Source organism: Equus przewalskii, unplaced genomic scaffold (assembly GCF_037783145.1).
Source record: "Equus przewalskii isolate Varuska unplaced genomic scaffold, EquPr2 ChrUn-13, whole genome shotgun sequence".
Classification (NCBI taxonomy): Eukaryota; Metazoa; Chordata; class Mammalia; order Perissodactyla; family Equidae; genus Equus; species Equus przewalskii.
Window position 1 is genome coordinate 6855699 of NW_027228750.1, and position 23395 is coordinate 6879093.

The window sequence follows — 23395 nt, forward strand, 5'->3', positions numbered from 1 at the left end:
GAAAACTGTTTGGCAATTTCTTATAAAATTAAACATATGCTTTATCCTAAGACCCAGTAATTCTACTTCAAGGTATATCCCCAAGAGAAATGAAACCATATGTCCCCCAAAAGACTTGAACATGAAGGTTTATAGCAGCTTTATTCATAATAGCCCCAAACTGGAAACAACTCAAATGGTATATTAACAAGTACATGGACAAATTGCAATATATTTATTCAGTAGGATACCCTTCAGCAATAAAAAGAAAAAGCTACTGATACAAGCAAAACATAGATGAATCTCAAAAGTACAGTGTTGTACAAAAGAGTACATACTGAAGGATTCATTTATGTGGCATTCAAGGTAAGTGATCTATGGTAGCAGAAATTAGAACAGTAGTTGCCTCATGTGGTCAGGATAAGAGATTAACTGGAAAGAACTTTCTGGGGTGATGGAAATGTTCTGTCTTGAATGGGTGTTACTTGTCTGCATTTGTCAAAACTCATTGAACTGTATACTTAAGATCTGTGCATTTTACTGTTTTTAAATTATACCTCAATAAAGAAAAAAGAATCTGACTCTGCTTGGGAAGCACTGTCAAAGTGTCATGCCTTCTGATTAAATGAAATGATACATGTGAGGTGCTTAACACAATGAGTGTCAGGCAACAGGATTGATTATCATGGCAATCACTGCTTTATTATACTTCTGTTACCATTTTCTCTTCCTGTTTAAGCTGTTCCAGTATGTACTCTTTCCTGGTGAATTTTTTTTAATGCTTATAGCCTTAGAATGTGTAAGATTTGGGATTCTTTTGTTGAGATGAGGTGAAGGTGAAGATATTGAGACAGTTAGGAATTAACTAATTTGAATTAGTTAATACTCTGAGGACAATTTATTTGTGTCTTACAGAAGAAGCCATTGGGGAAGAGTAAAGTAGAACATTTAAAAACAAAACAATAACAAAAACTTGTTTAGTAAATCTCTACAATTTTAGTACATGTTTAGGAATATGTTATTTGTAGCTTTAAGAAATTATTATTTCTTGGGGCAGGCCCCCTGGCTGAGTGGTTAAGTTCATGTGCTCTGCTTTGGCAGCCCAGGATTTTGCTGGTTTGAATCCTGGGTGTGGATATGGCACCGCTCATCAGGCCATGCTGAGGCAGCGTCCCACATGCCACAACTAGAAGGACCCACAACTAAAATATACAACTATGTACTGGGGGAATTTGGGGAGAAAAAAGCAGAAGAAAAAAAAATTATTATTTCTTATTTTACATAAAACTGTTTTTAATATTGTGCTGCCAAAAAAGCAGACTGTGCCTGGAGGTTTTTATAAGTGCAAGGGGAATTTTAAAAATAAACTGATATATGGGGCCGGCCCCGTGGCCGAGTGGTTAAGTTCGCGCTCTCCGCTGCAGGCGGCCCAGTGTTTCGTCAGTTCGAATCCTGGGCGCGGACATGGCACTGCTCATCAGACCACGCTGAGGCAGCGTCCCACATGCCACAACTAGAAGAACCCACAACGAAGAATATACAACTATGTACCGGGGGGCTTTGGGGAGAAAAAGGAAAAAATAAAATCTTTAAAAAAATAAAAATTAAAAAAAAAAAAACTGATATATAAAAGGTAAAATCCATTCTGGTTGATGAGAAATTGAAGCCTGTAGGATGTAACAAGGCTCATCCACCAAAGAAGATACTAGCTGTTTAGCAGCAGGCTTACATTTCATTGGCCAAACTACCTATGTTATAGCAGCATATATAAAAGATAAGAGGGAAACAGGCACTCAGTTGAGACTCTGGCATAATAGGAGTAAAGAGAGAAAAAGGGCAGTAGTGTTGAAGTCTGTGACCCACACTTAGAGCCCAGTCAGGCCTTTGTCTTCATGTTCTGTTGTACTGTAGCCTGGGTGGAAGGGTTGAGATGTGGTTGCTTGTCTCTTGAGGTGCTGCTCTTTGGGGTGATATGGAAAGGAATTTTCCTGTGCGAAGTGCCCTCTAGCCTCCCTTCCCTCTCCTTTCAACATAAGATTACTTTCTCTTTGCTCTTGAGGCCGTTAGCTAGTATTATGTTTTCTTTCAGTTTATTCATATAGCAGTCCTGTTTACTTTCTTTCTGGGAACCGTCTTTAGTCTCCTCGCTAATACACATCTCTGTGGACTCTCTGCTTTCATCCTGCCTGTCCAATCTCATAGAATGTGCACTGAGAAAACTAATTGCAGAGATAAATTGGTTCTTGGTGTGCATGACTGATCAAGAGCAAAGTACCTTAATTTCAGATGCCTTCAGAGAGATTTTTCTTTAACCTCTGCTTTTAAGAGGAAGATTATAAAGCATTATCATTACTTCAGGTCAGAATTATATTGCTTTTGGTCAAAAGCTGTTGTAAGATTTACAAAGTAATAGAAACAAAGTAATCTAAAGATAAATTGTAAAGATCAAAGCAATTCAAAATTAAAGTGAATTTGAGTGTAAGCATAGGTGTGGTTTTAGCGTTATAAAAGAAACCATCAGACCATACATCATTATGTCTTTTTAACTATAGCTTCCAAAATGGTGTTAATTTCTTATATTTTTAGTGAAAACCAAGAGACTTGAGTAGTTATTTGAATATGTTGTCTATAGTTGAATCCTAGTTAAAATTGTCACAAGCAATTTCTGATTTATTCCAGACATAACAATAAGGTGATTTGAAGTTAAAATGGAAGGTCCTTGCAGCACATACTAGGTGCCTGGCTTGGTTTATGTCTTCAGCTATGTTTTATTTACTGATAATTTCCAAATCTGTATCTTTTAACTCTGGCTTCCTTCCTTGTTGATAAACTTGCATTTCCATCTAGTTGTGCAAATTTTTACCTGGATATCTAATAGGTACCTCAGATGCTTTAATGTGTTTCAAACTGAATTTAAATTTTTTTTTTTTTTTTTTTTTTTTTTTGCTGAGGAAGATTTGCCCTGAGCTAACATCCACTGCCAGTCTTCCTTTTTTTGTATGTGAGCTGCCACCACAGCATGGCCACTGACAGAAGAGTGGTGTAGGTCCGCGCCTAGGAACCAAACCCAGGCCGCTGAAGTGGAGTGTGCCAAATTTAACCACTAGACCACTGGGGCTGACCCTAAAAGTTTATTTTTAAGTCTCTTCTCCAACTAGCCTCTCCTTCCTATTTCTATATTGTGATTTATAGCTTAATTATCCTCTTCTCCTCATTAACCTTTACCTCTGCTCTTCCTAAATTACCAACTCGTATTATAACCTTTGAAATGTCTTTCAGATCTAGCCCTCTACTTCATCCCCACTGTCACTGACCATTGTGCACCTTCATTACCTATTCTTTAAAAAATTATTATTGGTCTTGTTATAAAAGTAATGAGTGCTTTTTAAAAATTCAGACCCTGTAGGGGCTGGCCCCGTGGCCGAGTGGTTAAGTTCGCGCGCTCTGCTGCAGGCGGCCCAGTGTTTCGTTAGTTCGAATCCTGGGCGCGGACATGGCACTGCTCATCAGACCACGCTGAGGCAGCATCCCACATGCCACAACTAGGAGAACCCACAACGAAGAATACACAACTATGTACCGGGGGGCTTTGGGGAGAAAAAGGAAAAAATAAAATCTTTAAAAAAAAAAAAAAAAATTCAGACCCTGTAGAGGTTTATGCAGTAAAAAATTCCCTATTTTTTCCCTTAAAATTCTAATTCTCTCAGGTAACCTCTGTTTTTGTTTGGTGTATACATTGATAGACATTTTCTATGCATTTCTGAACATAGAGATATAGATATAGAAATAATCTCAAATACTTTACCGTCTCTTGCTTGGACGATTAAAACAGATTCATCACTGGTCTCCCTACCATCAACCCCTCTCCACCTTGGCCGTTGCCAGAGTTATCCACCTAAACAGCAGATCTTCTCTGCTTAAAGAGCTCTGCTTGTTGCCTATCACCTATAGGATAAGGGCCAACCCCTTAATATTGCTTATATGGAAGCCCTTCACAGTCTGGGCCCATTATCTGTCTCCAGCCTTACTCCTTGCTGTTTCTGCCTTGCTCCTTATCTCCAGTGCTGCTATTCCCTGGATTGGTCATGTCTGATCATGTCTCCCTACCTTTGTACATATGCTCAATCTCTTCTCTGGCAAATTTCTACCCATTCTTCAAGACCCTGCTCATCTATTGCCTCCTTTATAGAGGTGTTTTTGCTGCGTTTCCCAAGCAGAGGTTATGGCTCTCTCTTCTCTCTTTCTTCAGTACCTTAGTCACATCTTTTTTTTGGTTTATTTGCATGTCTCTCCCTTAGTTCCCTTTGAGTTTTATAAAAGCAAGACTCTTGTCTTACTCATCATTTTACGTGTGATACTCTGCCTAGCAAATAACAGGCATTCAGTAAATGTTCAGTAAATAGACATGTCTGTAGTTTAGATCTGCATGGCTATAAAGGCCTATCTAAGTTAAAGAAAGTAAAATGTTTTGTTTTGTTTTTGGTTTGCCCAGAGAGTTAGAAAATATCTTTAACTAAAAACTGAAAAATGAGTTTGAAGACATTTTAGCTATATATGTCAGATCAAGTCAGTTAAGTAATTTAGTGCCTACTGTGTGTAGTGTAATATGCGAGGTGCTGTAGTATTGAAGGATGTGGTTTCTATTGTGTAGTAACTGATAGCTTTTGCTGGATAGCAGAAATTCCTGAGTAGCAATTTGTGAAGGAGATAAAATAAGTAATAATTCTATAATTACCTATTTTAAATATGTTTTCCTTAAACTGGAAATTTTCCCTTATATTTTGGGGAATGTGTATTTTATTTCAATGTCTTATTAGAAACTGAAAAATAAGAATGGCTTTGTTTTAAAGCAAATTGGAAAGGACATTTGCTGGTAGGTAAGACATGATAATAAAAACTAAGAGCATAAGGAAAATTTGTCTTAGTGGTTAAATAGCAAAGATTTTTTACTATAAAATCCTGAAGTATCATTTCCTAATAAGTGTACCATATGTGTTTGATTACTGTCTGAATTGTCACTTAGATTATTAAACAGTGAAAATATAGATACATAGTTGCTGTTCAAAAAGTATTTTATTGACCTACTAAGTTGATATTTTTTATAATATAAGTTTTACTGAATGATGTTAAATGAATATCTTCGCTTACCATTTGCTAAGTGGCTACCAAGATAGGTTTTAGTTTAAAGGCATCAGGGTTCTAAAACTCATTGAAAATAATTGGGGATATTTTGTCTCCTCTATCTGTAAAATGAAGCAGAATTTTAATAGAAAGGACTTGGTTTAAGTATTAAACAGTTTTCTTCCAAAAATGAGATACTGTTTTTATGATGGAGATTCCACTGTGATTGCTACATTTTCTTTGCTTCCTACTGAAGAAGCTCTTAGTGCACTTGCAAAGAGCATAAGGAGTCATGTCAGAGGTCAGCTATTTGAGTCCATTTTCCCACAGCCGCCTGGTGTGAGTGATCTTTTACTGTGTTTTAAAAAAATGGGCAAGGATTAGAGAGGATTAGAAAGAATATTATCCTCCTGAATATAGGCCCAAGGCACTAAGGGGAGAGAACCCAACCAGGCAGCAAATGGGCTTTGCTTGACCAGGACACAACCTCTGCTGCATTCCTGTAAGAAACTGAATGGGAAATGTTAAGTCCCCAAACTGGATTAGTAAATAATCTCATAGCTTGTGACATCTGCTAAAATAAATTGATGAGCAGATTGCATTCTTACACTTTGAGGAAAGAGCCAGAGACATCAAGACTAAGAGTAATTAATCTCTTTTATCTTTTTTTTAAAAAATTTCAGCCTTATTAGGGTATAGAAGAATAACTAAAGATGGGCATTAAGCTCACTAAGTGTCGGAAAGGCGTATTTCATAGACAAAAATAAAAAGTTATTTTAGATATATTAATATGATGAGTACAGATATATTGATTAATAACCTAAGGGTTAAATTTTGAAACTACAACCTTTTGTTTTTAAGAGTCTTCCTGCTTGTAGCAGTTTTACAAAGTGTTTCACAAATTCAACTCTTTAATTTATGTTGTTTATCTCATTAGTTTATGTAACAACCTGAGGAACTTAGAATTTGAAATGTGAGAATATATCTTTTGAGACACCTCTGGAATGTTTCTCTTTTGATATTAACAGAAATTAATGTGGTTTGGATCTTATGACTCATAATGTGGTACCAAATTATTTAGGACCAAAGAGGTTGTTTCAAATCTATTTTAGTAGGGGAAGTGTACTCTGGTCTCAGTCCTTGGAGCAAGTGTTTAGCTAACTAAATATTTTTTAAAGATTTTGTTTTATGTTGACCATTTTAATAGTAAAGATGATGTACAAGTGGTTAATTTTGCATCTTTCTTCATATAATTAGTACATTTGGTTAGTGTAATAACTGATTATACAGCTTTTGTTGTGGATTACAATATTAAGGCAAGTATTTTCTTCAAGAGTTTAAGATAGAATTGAATTTTATTTGTGACTAAGAATTGATAGGCTCTAACTTCTTCAACATGCATACTCACTAATCCCTTAAATGCATTTTGCATTATACTTTCTTGGCTCAGTGCCTTGGTAAAGTTGGCCCTGTACTTTGAATATATCCTCCTATTCTTCTCCGCCCACCCTCCCCCCCAATCTGCTCATCCCCCACATTCCATCCATCTTTATATATCAACTCAAATCCCAAATTCCAAGTGGTTTATTTTCAGCCCCTAAGTCATAATAAATACCTCCTAAACATAGAGTTACCATATGACCCAGAAATTCCACTCCTAGGTATATACCCAAGAGTGGTGAAAACACGTTCACATAAAAACTTGTACGTGAATGTTTATTGCAGCATTATTCATAATAGCCAAAAGATGAAAACAACCAAATGTCCATCAGATGATGGATGGATAAACAAATGTGTTATATCCGTACAATGGAATATTATTCAGCTATAAAAAGGAGTGAGGTACTGATATATTCTACAATATAGATGTACCTTGAAAACATTGTGGTAAGTGAAAGAAACCAGATACAAAAGACCATGTATTATGTGATTCTCTTTGTATGGAATATCCATAATAGGCAAATCTATAGACAAAAAGTAGATTAGTGGTTGATTAGGGCTTAAGGAGGATTGGGGAGTAGAGGGTGATAACTGAAGAGTGCAGGGTTTTCTTTTGAGGTGATGAAAGTGTTTTAAAATTGACTGCAGTGATAATTGCACCTATCTGTGAATATACTGAAAACCATTGAGTTGTATACTTTAAAGATTGGCACTTGAGCTAACAACTTGCCAACCTTTTTTTTTTGCTTTTTTCTCCCCAAATCCCCTCCAGCAGATAGTTGTATACTTATAGTTGTGGGTCCTTCTAGTTGTGGCATGTGGGATGCCGCCTCAACATGGCCCGACGAGCGGCGCCATGTCCGCGCCCAGGATCCGAACCAGTGAAACCCTGGGCCGCTGAAGCTGAGCGAGTGAACTTAACCACTCGGCCACAGGGCCAGCCCCTGAGTTGTATACTTTAAATGGGTGAATTGTAAAATATGTGAGTTATATCTCATTGAAGCTGTTATAAAAGACTAAATTAAAAAAATTAATACTTCCTATCCATATTCTTATATACATTGTTTATAGCTCTCATAAAGCACTTAGCACATTCTGGTTGTCATTATTAACTTAAGAAATCTGTCATTCTCAGCACTTTAGAAAGCTCCAGAGAATAGAGTGTTTTTTGGTGCTCCCTGACAAGTATAGTGCTTTGCTCTCAGTAAATATTAATTTAATTGAACTTCTTCACAATTAGGTTGCTTCATCTGCAAAATGGAAATAAGAGAAAAAAAAGAATTGAATCTTACCATAAAGTGTTGTTCCAAAATTGTACTTTATAATTTTTACACTTAATTCTTTTTGGAAAAATAACTGTTTGCTCTCACATTGTTTCCTCAGCTTGAGTTTTCATTTGGTATTTGGCAAGGTCACACATGAGCCATTTATCACTTTATTTTTACCTATAGGAATATTCTGCTCTTTGGAATTTGCATATATAAGCATGTTATATACATGTTATCAATAGGACCCTCTTGTCATTTCAACTAGCTTAATGTTTGTTTTTTAAATCAAATTGACTTTATAAAATTTGAATCTACATTTTTGTGGGCATTTGAATTTAACATAATTTTTCTTTTTTCTGTGATGTGTCTATGTCTGTGTGTTATTTTTCTAGTATTTACTAGAGATGAAAAGTCTGATTTTGCCTCCAGAACACATTCTGAAACGGGGTGATAGTGAAGCAATTGCCTATGCTTTCTTTCATCTTCAGCATTGGAAGCGAATAGAAGGTGCCCTTAATCTATTACAATGTACATGGGAAGGCAGTAAGTATTCTTTCCAAAAGTAACACTAATCTCTTTGACTATCCATTGCATTCACAGGCAGTCTTTTTTTAATGAGATTGTCTGAGTTTCTGTAAGGATTTATTGTTCAGATTGGTTTCAAAGTAAACTCAATGATGTTATATTTTGATTATTGGTGGAAGAAATTCTTAATGTATTTATATGGATTCCACATTTAGGAAAAGCAGAATGAGAAACTTTTATGGTATTCTGCCATATGTTCATTTAAATTACATATTTCTAAGGAAAGAAAATGAAAACTTACATCGTTGGTTTATAAGCATTTTAATGTGGTTGAGCTATTGTTCTAATATTTTTTAAATTGAACTGTTTTTGTTTTGTTATGTGTTATTTTCAGATGTGTACAACATGAAACTATTTTCCTCACAACTAATATTAATTCTATTCTTTTTTAAATCTTTTTTTTATTGTAGTAAAATATACATAACATGAAAATTATCATTTTAACCATTTTAAAATGTGCAGTTCGGTGGCATTATGTACAATCACAGTGTCGTGCAACTATCACCATTATCCATCCCCAGAACTTTTTCATCATCCCAAACTGAAATTCTATACGCATTAACAGTAACTCCTCAGTCTTCCCTCCTCCCAGCCCCTGGTAAGCATTCTGCTTTCTGTCTCTATGAGTTTGCCTGCTCTAGGCATCTCATATAGTGGAATCATATAATCAGTGGATATTTGGGTTGTTTCCACCTTTTGGCTGTTGTGAATAATGCTGCTGTGAACGTGGGTATACAAAAGCTCCTGCTTTCAATTCTTTTGGTCATATACGTGGAAATGGAATTTCTAGATCATATAATTCTGTTTAATTTTTTGAGGAACTGCCATACTAAATTTTATAACAGCTGCACCATGTTGCATTCTACCAGCAGTCCACAAGGGTTTTACTTTCTCTGTGTCCTCACCAACACTTGTCATTTTCTGGTTTTTTGATAATAGTCATCTTAATGAGTGTTAAGTGGTATCTCATTGTGGTTTTGATTTGCATTTCCCTAATAATGAATGATGTTGAACATCTTTTTATTTGCTAATTGACCATTTGTATACCTTCTTTGGAGAACTGGACTGTTTTTCAATTTACTGCTAGGTCTCTTATTTGTAATTTCCTAAAATCACTAAGATAATGAAGAAGCTTAACCAAAATATTTTATCAGTTGAATTTTTATAACAGTTCTCTTGGAAAGTATACCTCTGCTACCAATAAAAATTCAAAAGTAAATTCAATGCTCATTCACTAAAATTGGTTAATCCCCTCAGTTCCTAAACTTTGTACTGAGGCATCTTCGGGCACTACAGTACATTTACACAAGTACCACAGCATATTTTAAATTTTCAGTGGAAACACAGCAGTATTCAACATCTGTCAGACGCCCATTCAAACTGTTAGCTCTAGATAGTTAATGGTTTCACCATTAGGTGTCTCTCCATTCTCTATTTCTTTCAGTGTTGTCATAGCTTCACAAAGCTGGGTTTTTGTTAGTTTCTGTGCTTAAAAGAAGTACCACACAAAATCATTGTGGAACAGGAAATGAGGATACTGGTAGTCAATCTGATTCCAAGTTTTGAGAAGTTATGCAGTGCCCAGCAGGCTCATACATCACATTAATAAGAAATGATGGTTATTTAAAAATGAAATAATTATTTTTTCCTTTAATTTATGTCTATCATTTTTTCGAATAACTGCTAAGTTGCTAGAACATAAGCTCTTAAAGTTGTTTGGACCCACTACTTAATAAGTGGAATTGTTAGATATTTATTTCATCATAGGGGCATCATAAAAAATTACTGAGACACGAAGGGCACCATGTGTCCTTGAACCAAGAAAATTTGGGAACCTCTACATTAACCATTTGCTAAGGGTCAGACACTGTGCTTGACACTGACAATTTACAGATTAATGAAACTGGGACTACTAAAACTGAGGAGCTCAACGTCTTTGGGTAATTAGACTTTCTTTTGCTTTTTCTCAGTACTATGAGCTCCTCAAAACTCTATCTCATTTATCTTGTATATGTCTTTAATCCTAGTGTTCTGCTTGGCACACAGGAGGTTTTTAATAAGTGTATGACATACTGTATTTCATAAATAGTCATCTTGATGGAGGCCGGCCCTGTGGCTGGGTGGTAAAGTTTGTGCACTCGACTTCAGCGGCCCAGGGTTTTGCTGGTTTGGATCCTGGGCACGGACATGGCACCGCTCATCAGGCCATGCTGAGACGGCGGCATCCCACATACCATAACTAGAAGGAACCACAACTAAAATATACAACTAGGTATTGGGGGGATTGGGGGAGAAAAAGGAAAAGAAAAAAGAAAAAAGAAGATTGGCAACAGTTGTTAGCTCAGGTGCCAATCTTTAAAAAAAAAAATCATGGTGATGAATGATTTCCTAGTGTTACCACTGATTTGCTCTGTGACTTTGGAAAAATTACTAGTTTTTATTGTGGCAAAACAAAATTCATATTTTTACCAAAGTTTATAGAGTTAAGCACTAAAAGAAAAACAAAAACCGTATCACAATTTTGCTGAGTTTTTAGCTAGCTGAGTAGATCGAAAAGGATTCCTTCTTTAAGAGTCTACAAGAGTTGGTGATAATCTACATCAGGGATGGGTAAGTTTTTTCTGTAAAGGGCCAGATAGTAAATATTTAATCCTTGCATGCCGTAGTCTCTGTCACAACTACCCCACTCTTGTATCCTGAAAGCAGCCTTACATAATATATAAATGAACAAGTATGGCTGTATTCTAATAAAATATTATATTAGTTTTGAGGAAGATTAGCCCTGAGGCGAACATCTGCCGCCAATCCTCCTCTTTTCGCTGAGGAAGACTGGCCCTGAGCTAACATCTGTGCCCATCTTCCTCTACTTTATATGTGGGACGCCTGCCACAGCATGGCTTGACAAATGGTATGTAGGTCTACACCCAGGATCTGAACCAGTGAACCCCAGGCTGCCAAAGCAGAACGTGCGAACTTAACCGCTGTGCCACTGGGCTGGCCCCTCTAATATTATTTACAAAAACAGTGGGCCAGGTCTGGTCAGAGGGCTATACTTTGGTGACCCCTGATCTAAATTAAACTTTCCTCATAGAAAACTTTGCTGGCATCTCACATGTGAAGCTACCCATTGAGAACTCTTTTAGGTTGCCAACGGTTATAGCCACAACAGTTATACATGTTGCAATTTTATGAATATTCTTATAAGAAGTGGAATTCATACCTACAAAGTTAAGTCTCTTGTGTTTATAATGAGGAGACTAAGGCAAGAAAGACCCAGCCAGTCTTATTATCCACTATTCCCTTTAGTTTTATTCCAGCCAGACCATTCATTATTCTCTAAATAAATCTTATTCTTCCCCTTAGTTCTTCTTTTGCTTTCTTTCATCTAAAATGTGTCTCTAAAAAAGAAAATAAAATGCTATGTGAAAATTTTGTAAAAATATGTCTCCAAAATAGCTTTGATCTATAGTATAGGATGAAAATGAATCTGAGTTGAATGCCAACATATGTATTTTTTTTCTCAGCTTTTAGAATGATTCCATACCCACTAGAGAAAGGCCACCTATTTTACCCTTATCCCAGCTGCACAGAGACTGCTGATAGAGAGCTGTTACCTAGTAAGTAAATATTCCAGTTTTCTTAAACTTAAAAGTAGTTGTGAGATTGTTTTTCATAGTATTCTCCCATTTTAAAAGTGCCTTTAGTTGAAATTTAGGATACTCTTTGAATACTATTTTAGCCATTTCTTGCATGTAGTTGCATAATCATTTCATTCCCAGATATTTTTTGGGTAAAACCCTATGCTAGATGCAATGAAGGACACCAAGATTAAAGATTTAAAAAGAGAAGTCATCTTATAAACCTTAAAGAAGAAATAATACCAATCTTTCACAAATTCTTTTCAGAAAATAAAGAAGGAAGGAACACTCCCCAACTCATTCTGTGAGACCAATTTACCCTGATACCAAAACCAAATACATTATAAGAAAAGGAAACTATAGAATGACATCCCTCATGAATATAGATACAGACATCTTCAACAGAATATTAGCAAACTAGATCCAGCAACATATAAAAAGGATTATACTCCATGACCAAGTGGGATTTACCTCACAAATGCAAGGTTGGTTTAACATCTGAAAATGTAATGCACCATGTTAATAGAATAAAGGACAATAGCTGCAGAAAAAGCATTTGACAAAAATCCAATGCACATTCATGATAAAAATTCTGAATAAACTAGGGATAAAAGGGAACTTCCTCAACCTAATAAAGAATAGCTACAAAAAACCCACAGCTAACATCATACTTAATGGTGAAAGACTGAATGCTTTCTCCGTAAGATCAGGAATAAGGCAAGGATGTCAGCTCTCATCACTTATATTCAGCATTGTGCTAGAGGTTCTAGTCAGTGCAGTCAAGCAAGAAAAAAAAATAAAAGGCACTCTTATTGGAAAGGAAGTAAAACTCTTTATTCACAGAAGACATAATCTTCTATGTAGGAAATCCATATAAACACTATTAGAACTAATATACAAGTTCAGCAAGGTTGCAGAATATAATATCAACTTACAAAAGTCAATGGCATATTTAAATACCAGCAATGAACAATCCAAAAATGAAATTTAGAAAATGATTCCAATCATATAGCATCAAAAAGAATAAACAATTTAGGAATAAATTTAACAAAAGAAGTGTGAGACTTCTACGTGAAAAACTACAAAATATTGCTGAGAGGAATTAAAATCTAAAGGAGAGACCTTCCATGTTTATGGGTTGGAAGACATAATATTATTTAAATGGCATTTATCTCCAAATTGATCTATAAATTCAATGCAATCCTTATCAAAATCTCAGCAAGGATTTTGCAGAAATTGACAAGCTGACCCCAAAATTTATGTGGAAAGGTAAAGGACCCAGAATAGCCACAACAGTCTTTATAAAGAGAACAAAATAGGAGAGACTACACTTCTCAATTTTAAAAAAAGCAATCAGAGTCAGGAGGAGAACCAGAAATATGTAGGGTTATGATTGCTGAGAGTGTTTCCGTCTAGTCGCTGCTTTCAGGAAGCCAAACTTCTCAAAAGAAGAGTCTGTACCTTTTGTCTCAGCTGCCTTGGCATCCACTCACTCTTTTTCTCTGTGAACTGATAAATTTCTCTTTAACTTTTCTTTTTATGATTTAACCAATAAGTTATGATTTAATCAGTGGCTGGCCCGGTGGCGCAGCAGTAAAGTGCGCACTTTCCGCTTCGGTGGCCCAGGGTTCGCCGGTTCACATCCTGGGTGCGGACATGGCACTGCGTGGCACGTCATGCTGTGGCAGGCGTCCCACATATAAAGTAGAGGAAGATGGGCACGGATGTTAGCTCAGGGCCAGTCTTCCTCAGCAAAAAGTGGAGGATTGGCAGCAGTTAGCTCAGGGCAAATCTTCCTTAAAAAAAATCAATAAATAAAATAAATAAAAAGTTATGATTTAATCAATAAGGTTATAAACGCTAGCACCATGTTTCCTTATATGATATAAACGTGCCAAAATTTTTACAGTTCTGGGACCATTAGAACTAAATTCTGGGAAGGAAAGTTACAGTTTTACAGTCATCAAACTTAATGAGCTGAAAGTTGAAACAGAGAGATGAAAATTTAGGAGAGATTATGGAAGTTGAGTAGGCTGATATTTTTCTCCCAGGGTCTTTTATTTTCCTCCATCCTCTGAGATAAGTTATCTTTTCTTTCTCTGAACTCTCAAAGTGCTTTGTGTACTTAATCTCCCCCTTCTAGATTATAAACTTGATGGCCAAGATTCTCTTCATTGTCCCTCTATGTATCTCTATAATGTTCACCATAAAAATTGGTATTTAATAAATATTGTTTGAATTAGTCAAATTTATTAATTTATTCTTATAAACATGCCAGGTACGTTGTAAGTACTCAACAAAAATGTTAAATGTTAGTATCTTTTTCTCCTTATCCTACTCCAAACTCCTAAGCTGCTCACAGGTTAATAGAAAAACTGATAAACAATGTGTTAAATATGTATGGAATAGATTATAAGGAAGCTCGAGTTGGGAGTGCCTATCTCTCCAAGGTCAGAGATGATTCCCAAATATGACGTGGGTGGCTTGAAGAATGGTAAATCTATCACGCGCAGGAGGAGCAGGTTCGGGGATAGGAGTAGGGGAAGTAAATAAGTTCAGGCTTTGCGTATGTTGCATGTATGACATCTCACCCATTGTTGTTAAAAAACAATCCAGTTAAGTAAATTTGAAGATCTAATGGGCTTTATTCAATGATTCATGAATCGGGCAGCATCCCATCTAGCTCTGAGGAGCTGTACAAAACAGGAAGCTTTTATAGGCAGGAGGGAGAAAAGAATGGATTGTTTCAGGCAAGGTCACCTTCCTTTAGGAGACAAAAGAGGTCTGTCAGGCAGATTGCCTCACTAGTGCTGACTAGGAAATTCCAAACTGACTGGTTAAGATTACATTCCTGGAGAAGGTTGAAATTGCAAGTAGGTTACATATTAAGTCTCTGTTTGGTGATATGGGCTTAGCACAAGTGACTCCATTTTGGGCCTGTTGTTTCTTTTTTTAACAGTGTATGTACATATATATATGTATATATTTTTATATATATAAATATGCTTAAATATTACATAATCTACTTAACACATATATATATACACACATAGGCTTTATATTTTATATCCCTAAATAGTATATGTCTAAGATATATTTGTAAGTAATATAATGTGTTTATATTAAAAATATATGTATTGTATAAATAGTAAATATTGTAGATATTCTTTGGGTATAAATAATAGAGAGCTGCTTCAAAGTAGCTTAAAAATAAAGGAAATTTGTTGGAAGAAGACTAGTTTATCTCAAAGAACCCAAAGGCAATAATTACAGTTGGATCTCAGAAGGGTCTAGAACCAGGAACTAGAAGGCTATCAGGATTTCCAGGAGTCAGTAATCTGTATATCTCTATCTCAGGCTGCCTTTTTCAGTTTCTCCTATTCTCACTTTGTTTTTCTCCTTCCCCAACTCCATCTTCTCTTTGTACGAGCTCTGATTTCTGCTTGTCTCAGTGTATTTGTTTCATTTTTATCCTTCTGTCTTTGCAGTTTGGCTTTCCCTTCTTGGACGCTCAGGTAGCCAAATTTGATGCCCCTGTACAGCTCTGAGTTTACATGTCATCAGTGCAGGCAAAGAATACAAACTGAATGATATCTCAACACCACTTCTAAAACTTCGGGGAGAAAGAATCAGATTTACTCAGGTGTTCATCCCTGGTCCAGTCAGCCATGGCCTAGGGACAGGATTACATTGTGTGAACAAAATTGCCAGGAGTCCTGCTATCTCTTTCTCTCTACATCACAAAACTGACTTGGGAGTCATCTGTTTTTAGACATGAATGAGATCACTAAGGGAAACTGTATAGAGTGAGAAGTGAACTAAGGGTGGAACCATGGGGGCACAAAAATGTCTAAGGAATGGGTGGCTGATAAGGAGTCTGGAAGATTCTGTGAAGGAGTCGTCAGAGAGACAGGACAAGAACCAGAACTAGATATCCTAGAAACGAAAAGGAGGAAAAAATTTCCAAGTGAGGAGGAGTATCTGAGATATTAAGTAAGGTAATTACTGAGAAGAATCCATTGACTTTGGCAATTAGAAAGTCATTAGTGAGAGAAATTTTCTTTTCTTTTCTCAGATGGTGGTGGTAGTCATCGTTCTTGTTGTTTTTCCATTTTAACAGGAACAAAGATATTTAAGGCAAAAGAACAAATTATTTAATTATGGAACATCAGTATGCAAGAGTGTGTTATATTAGGATAATACATTTAGTCTAAAATAATGCCCCCTAAATTATTACAAAGGTTGCCTGATATAAGGCCAACTTTACACAACAATATGAATAAAATCAGGATTATTGTCATGCATCATCAGAGCCATAGGCTATAAGAACAGACAGTTTTCTTTTTGGCAGGCCTTTATTATTCTTAGGTTGCTACTCATTTGCAAATTCCAGGACATAGGAGAGGAGGGATGTGCTGGGGGGTTTTGTTTGATTATATTGTATGTTCTTGGAGTATTTTTTCTTTCTCTGACTGTGGTAAAATGAACAAATTTTTAGTAATGTGGAATTCTAATACCCGAGAGTACTTAATGTTTTTTGTTTTCAAGTCTCCTTCAACCCTGATATGAGTTACAGCATTCTAGAATTTACTTATTAACCACATAAGTTCAGACTTGAACTATTCCCTTAGTTCACGTAGCTATTTAGTTGTCTTTTTTGCCTCATGATAAATTTTTTCTCTACAAGCTAGTGATGAAATTTGAACTTTTACTTCAGGGAGTGTTTCCGTACTAGCCATCCATTATATTAATGTATTAGCCAAACATTGACTGACAAACACATCTACAGAAAGCAATACCAGAAAGGAATAATTAGGTCTCCCCTTTAGTATAAAAATCTCATATTTTAGGAAATTATCTTACTAAAAGCTATACAGTTTTCTACCTTATAAAGTGGGAATAATACTATTTCTTAGGGTTATTGAAAAAATCAAACAAACTAATATAAATTAAAGCTCTTTGTAAACCATAAAATGCTATATACTTTAATTAATATTATTAATTTTGCAGTCTCTCATACAATAGCAATTATAGTAACCATTGGTATACGTAAGTATTTGTTCCCTGTCTTCATAAATACCATAGTTTGTTTCCCTTGGTTTGCTGGAAGAAGTTGGCCTCTCGTGGCTGACGGATAGGGCAAAAGGGACTGCTGGTTTTTTGGGTGCTGAAAGCACACCGTTGTCCACAGCTTCTAATGTTTCTAACTTTTTAAAAAAAATTCAGACTTGGTGTGCTTTTGCTTTAAACATGACTCAAGGCTCTGGAAATTTTATGAATTTTTAATGAGTTTGGTTTTTAGTATATACTCTCCGAATATAGTATAAGACACAAAAATATTATGGCTACTGAAGGAAACTTAGGTGTAATCTTAGGTGAATCATTATATTTAAAAAAGTGAAATTTACAGCTGACCTTGATTCAGCACGGAATTAGTCATCCCTTACTTATGCAGGGTATTACATCAAGAATTCCTGGTTTGTGTCCAGACCTGAGTGGTCAACTTCCTGGACTGATGAGGTCCCAGAATAGCTCTCAGTTTACCAGACATTTATTGAGCACCTACTGTATGCCAAACATTGTAATAGGCTTATCTCAGCATTGTTATTCAAGTATTTTCAAATTTCAAATAAGCTGTAAATACTTGAATACCATTGGTAATGAAATATCTAATCATTAGAAGAATAATGATTACTTGAGTAAATATCCGAATGTGGTAAATAAGACAAGGGACTTCATTTATGTACAGAATCCTAGGGCTTTGATATTCTAGTTTGATTTTTACAGTGCTCGATGAAATGCCACATATAGAACCTTGTTAATAACTGGGTAAATTTATTAACTGATGGTTCTGGGAAGTCTCCAACCACATATCTGTCTCTTGATCTCTATATTCATCTCTTAGCTCTCCAAAGAGCAAGAATTATAACAACTTACATTTATTAAGGGCTTACAACGTTCATCATAACAATTCCATAGCAACTACTAGAGGGTTCAGCAACTTCTTCAAGATCACACAGCTAATAAGTGACAAAGCTCTTTTTCAAAACCACCTCAGCATGACTTTACAATTAATATTCTTTCCCACGATGCTGTCCTATTCCCGGTCCCCAGCACAGTCATCTGACTATGTAGATATGCTATCGATGCTGGAATAGATAAGGGATAACTTTCTTCTACCTTGCTTGGCCAGAGACTTCTTGTTCTTTTTTAAAAAATTATTTTCCTTTTTGGTTTTTAAAAATAGATTTCATTTGGAAATACTAAAACTGGCTTGTTTATACTGTATTCTGAAATAAAATCCATTTCTACCTTTTCTCCCTTGCAGCCTTTCATCATGTTTCTGTTTACCCAAAGAAGGAGCTTCCTTTTTTCATTCATTTCACAGCAGGACTGTGTTCTTCCACAGCAATGATAGCTCTTCTCACACACCAGTTTCCTGAAATCATGGGTGTTTTTGCTAAAGCTGTAAGTATGATCTCAAGGACTTGTGTAGAGTATTTGTAAAACACACAAGAAACCATCTTTGATCTGTATCTGGCAATCCAGTTTATCAGTGGAAGATATTTGTCATAGTAAATTACAGGAATTGATTTGTAAAGTTGCTGCCATAAATATGTCAAATATAAATTTTTCAGTGATTTGAGCTATTTTTTTGTTGCTTAAAAGTTTAAAGAATACAATGGCATAACATTATAAAATTGATCTTTGGAGATCACTTTTGGTGGTAAACATAGCAATTATTTCCTGCTAAAGAATAATCCAACACTTCTAAATGCATTTTCTTTGGCATTTAAAACATTTCCCTATTTTATAACAAGCTGTTTGATTTTTCTGTTTAAATGAAATTGTTAGTTCTAAGGATTTGCTGAACTTTAAAGTCAAGAGTGCAACTAGAATGGAGAATAGGTAGGTAAGATGAGACAGATGGGACATTTGCCCTGGATACAGGATGTGCCGCCCTGTTACTGTATCTGCATGTCCTTATTGACTTTCCCCAACATTGGTTTTAGAACCATGTATAGAGCTTTATTTTCATTTTTACCCTTTAGTTTTGAAGTGCTTCCCCATTTCCTGACCCAGGTCCAGGAAGTACTTGAGGACTGATATTAAAAAGGGTATCCCATGATTATTTACTCTTCTACATGAACATAATTAATGTCATTGGCTCAAAGTAAAATTCCCAGAGATAGGTCCCTTTAAGTCTCCAAACCTTTTAAAAAATGTGTCTTTCTTGTACATCTTTGCATTTTTAACAGGTAATAAGAGTTCAAACCCAAAAAGAAAATGCTGATTTATTATATTGTCAAATAGAAAAGCACTGAGAACGTAGAAACACTAGCCCTTACTTGGTAATGTAATTTCTATGTTCTTCTCTATATGCCTCCATTCCAACTCCCTGTTTCCTCACAATTTCTTTTCCTGCCTTAAGAATAGTTTATTTTGTGCCTTAATGATTAGTTGGTTTTCTTATGGCACCAGTAGTAAGAGCACTGGTTTCCCTTTTTCCCTGAAGGTCAACTGTATAATGTGTTAAGTTGCCACTGGCTGTAGGCCTAGGAGTCTGAGACTGCACTTGATTCTGGGTCAAGCTTCAAGAAGAATGACTTTCCACTGTTGTTCAGGGAGTATAGATATTTGGGTTGGAAACTGACTGTTCTGTTTCTTTTTAGTGTAAAAAGGAAGCTTAGTGATCATACTATAACTCTGTTATTTGCAGTGGTACTGACTGGGGAGTGAGTGTGTCTCAGACTGAAATAACCTTACTGTGTAATCTGGCATAGAAAAAAAATTGACTAGAAGGGGAATCCTGTCCATTTAACAACTGGAAAAAAAATGCAGCTGTGTATTTGAGATCAGTCAAGCAATGAGAGAGATGGCCCTTGGGTAGTGAGAAGAAGGTGAAATGGAACAAGGAGGGATATTTAGAATCTGGAATAGGTATGTATTGATTGTTAGTAGTGTACTTCCATGAAGTATTGGCTAAAATTAATATGGAGTGTACTCACTATCTGCTCTATCCATCATCATTGGTATATAGTGTCTGCCTTTACCTGAAAGATTACAGATGAACCAGAAGAGCCTTTAAGATTATATAGCACAAGCTCCTTAGCATTCCTGTAGCAGAGTCTGAGAATGAATACTTATGCATTTTAAAGTGGAAACTTCTTTTTTAGACCAAAAGTTATTAATTTACTGTGATTCTAGTTGATGAACAATAAACAGGCATTTATTTACTATCTTTTGATGTTTGTATAGTTGGTGGTATATAGTATTAAAATGTTAAAAAGACAGCAAACTGTTACAGCCACATTTTATCCTTGTGGCCTTTATGTGTGCATTTTAAGTTCCTAAAGCTAAGTATTTACTAAAAGTACCTGCACACCAATATTTGGTATGCAGCAGTTCCAAGGGCAGGTTCCATTTAAGAATTAATGAAAAATGATTACAGTATGGACAGTCTCCAGCTTATACACACAATGTATAAATGCCTCAACAGACAGATAGCCAGCAAGGGAACTAGAGGACCAAATACCACTTATTCCCCACTTAGTAAAGTGTGGTCTATGGACTAGGAGCATCACCATCACCCAGGAGTTTGTTAGGAATGCAGAACCTCAGGCACCACTCCAGACCTCCTGAATCTGCATTTTTAACAAAATTCCCCGGAAATTCTATATGCACATTTAAAACTTGAGAAGCCCTGCTCTACTCTACCCCCAATAAGAGGAATTTAGAATGCCAGGTGCCACTTCTTCGAGGTGGAGAAGGGGCAGCATTGCAGAGTACTTATGATCATAGGTTCTGGAGCCAAATGCTTTGCTTTGAATTCCAGCCCTGACACTTTAATGGCTGTGCAATCTCGGGTAAGTTACTTAACCTTTTCTCCCCCTCATTGTAAAATGAGAATAGTACTACCTCATAGATTTTTGTGAGGGTTAAATGAGTTTAAAATATGTCAAGTGTTTAGAACCGTATCTGCCCATAGTAAAAACTAGGTGAGTGTTAGCTGTTGTCGGCACCGTCATTGTCATCATCACCAAAGTGCAGGTATAGCGGGAAACCCTACCCTCTTCATGTTTGGAAGAGCTATGTCCTGATAGTAAACTCAAAATGCATTTTCCCATAGAAACTGTGGTATAAATGGTGGTTGAGTGTCATTTAACCAATACTAGTAGTGCTATGCTTCTGGTACATCATGTGTTGTGAACCACAGAAAGTGGAGAAATGGTTCAAATTCTAGGCACTGCCAAACTACATTTTAGAACAGAACCTATTTGTAAGTTACAAACTGCCTATGTTAGGATTTTCAATTAAGTCAGATATTTGATGGTCAAATACAGTAGAAATCAATGAGAAATCTTGGAAACATACTTGTTCTTTTATTTAGAAAGGCAAAACAATTTAAGAAAATATCCTAAATTTCTACCATTGTTACCATTGTCTCTTCTTCATCTAATATCTTTTTTGTGTTAGCTCACAAGTTAGAGTGAATTCAATTTGAATTTGTTAAAATGGATTTGTTACAAAAGTTTCTTGTTTGTGAAGAGGCACTAGGGATTAAATGATTTTTAGTAATCTTTACTACATCAGATTTAAGTAAATGGAAGGGAACGAACTAGAACGGTTAGTGGTTTTAGTGCCCCTTCTCCTTTTGCATGGTATAAAGCTATGTAGAATAAGACTTCATTTTCAGCAAGTTAGGACTTTTTTTTCCTGATTTTTCTCCTGGCTGAGATGAAAACCTAGTCTGACATGAGACATAAAGCAATGAAAAAAAAATTACATAAATCCCTGGAGAGGTGGAATGTGCTGATATCAGAACTGATATTCTCCAAGGCCAGAATTCCTGAAAAAGAAAACATTGCTTTTAAGTGGTAGGTCATTTTCTCACCTGCTTTGAAGCCTGCTGGGTTAAATATGAGAGTTCAAAGTAAGGGTAGCCAGCAAACCAAATGAACTGGAATCTGATTCTGCTTATCTGAAAGGAGCTTCTTTATTTAAGAGCAACACTGCCCTGTCCTTAGAGAACCAATCTTCATCTTCTCTGGCCCCTTTCATTTCTCTCTTGCAAGAAAAGCTTTCTTCTTAGTAAGCCTTGGGAAGGCATTATCACAACAGTGAAAAGACTAAAGATGGTCTTTGGAGATTTCACTAACTTACTGATGAATTCAGGCTTGTGGCACGTGACCTTAGTGCTTTGAATTCAGAAGTGTATTGGAATATAAAAATCCCTAGTTGGGTTTTAACTAAAAAGGACACAGCTTGCAATGTTGGCAGAAGAAGGTGGTACTGGTAAAGACGGAAATCAAAAAGATTCCCAAATAAATTGTTTGTTTCACTAAGGCAAAACTTTGTTGAAATTTGTTTCACTGAAAGCATATTTTAGCTCTGCTGAGGTGGGAATGGGCCCTGTTTCCACATATTTCTACTAATCTTTATCTGGGAAAATGTGGTTGGACATGCCAGTGATGAATTTCTGAGCAATTCATAATTGGCTCACTTCACTGTAACTAGGGCCTAACAATCTGCTTGATTAATTCTTTAAGGACTACATTAGCCAAGTTGTATGATTTCCAAAGATATAGAAGGTCAGATGTTACACTAACAAAAGACCTCTCTACAGAATGTCTCACTGGGATTTCTCCAGCCCCTTCCCAAAAATAATTAGCATTTTTCTCATCAAATTACATTTTTAAAAATAATAAGTAGATATAAATGCCAACTGTCTTTTACTGAATAGTGATCAAAACTTTTGAGAAGATTTTTCCACTTTTCTCATCATTTTTTCCAGGGCAAAGATCATCTTCATAACTAGGGGAGTTGATAGACAGTTATAACTATATATTGATATACACCAGTAGAAAAAATATTATTTTTAAAGGTTCCTGATTTTCTATTGTCATAACTAGTGAAATGAACCTGTTTATAGGTGAAAGTTTTTTTGATATTCTCCATCTGACTTCATTAATACTAAAAACCTATGATATTTGTATTACTCTTTATTAAATACATAGGGCCACATTCAGAAATTAAACTGACAATTAAAATAAGTTTCTTCAAAATGGATTCTTTTTCAAAGCTGTGAGACTTCTTTAGTTCCTGAGAAGTGAGAGAGTTTTTAAAACATTTTGAATTGTAACTGAGCTTATATTCCTGTAAAATATTGTTCTGTAACCATACTATTTACACAGTAATAAAGCTGAGGTATTTCCCAGAGACTGTACTGATAATAAAATGAGACTATTAGGTGACAGGTCAAAATTTTTAAATGTTTACATTTTTGTTCCCTTGTTTGTGCTGCTGAAGTCTTTATTTGGGCAGTCTAGCATATCCCAATTTTGCTTTTCTTAATTAACTGGG

The 23395-nt window shown here is 35.7% G+C and overlaps 1 protein-coding gene across 18 annotated transcripts in view; it reads left to right on the forward strand.

Moving 5' to 3' along the window:
• ST7L (suppression of tumorigenicity 7 like) overlaps positions 1 to 23395 on the forward strand; it is an 89785-nt gene that overhangs the window by 43318 nt on the left and 23072 nt on the right. For 14 of the 18 annotated variants that reach the window (XM_070607959.1, XM_070607949.1, XM_070607945.1 and 11 more), the window contains 3 exons: positions 8201 to 8351; positions 11918 to 12010; positions 18360 to 18499. In XM_070607959.1, the coding sequence (XP_070464060.1) occupies positions 8201 to 8351; positions 11918 to 12010; positions 18360 to 18499 (384 nt within the window). Of the gene's footprint in view, positions 1 to 8200; positions 8352 to 11917; positions 12011 to 18359; positions 20272 to 23395 lie in introns of those variants that run through there. The other 4 variants (XM_070607947.1, XM_070607950.1, XM_070607956.1 and 1 more) reach the window with 3 other exon arrangements.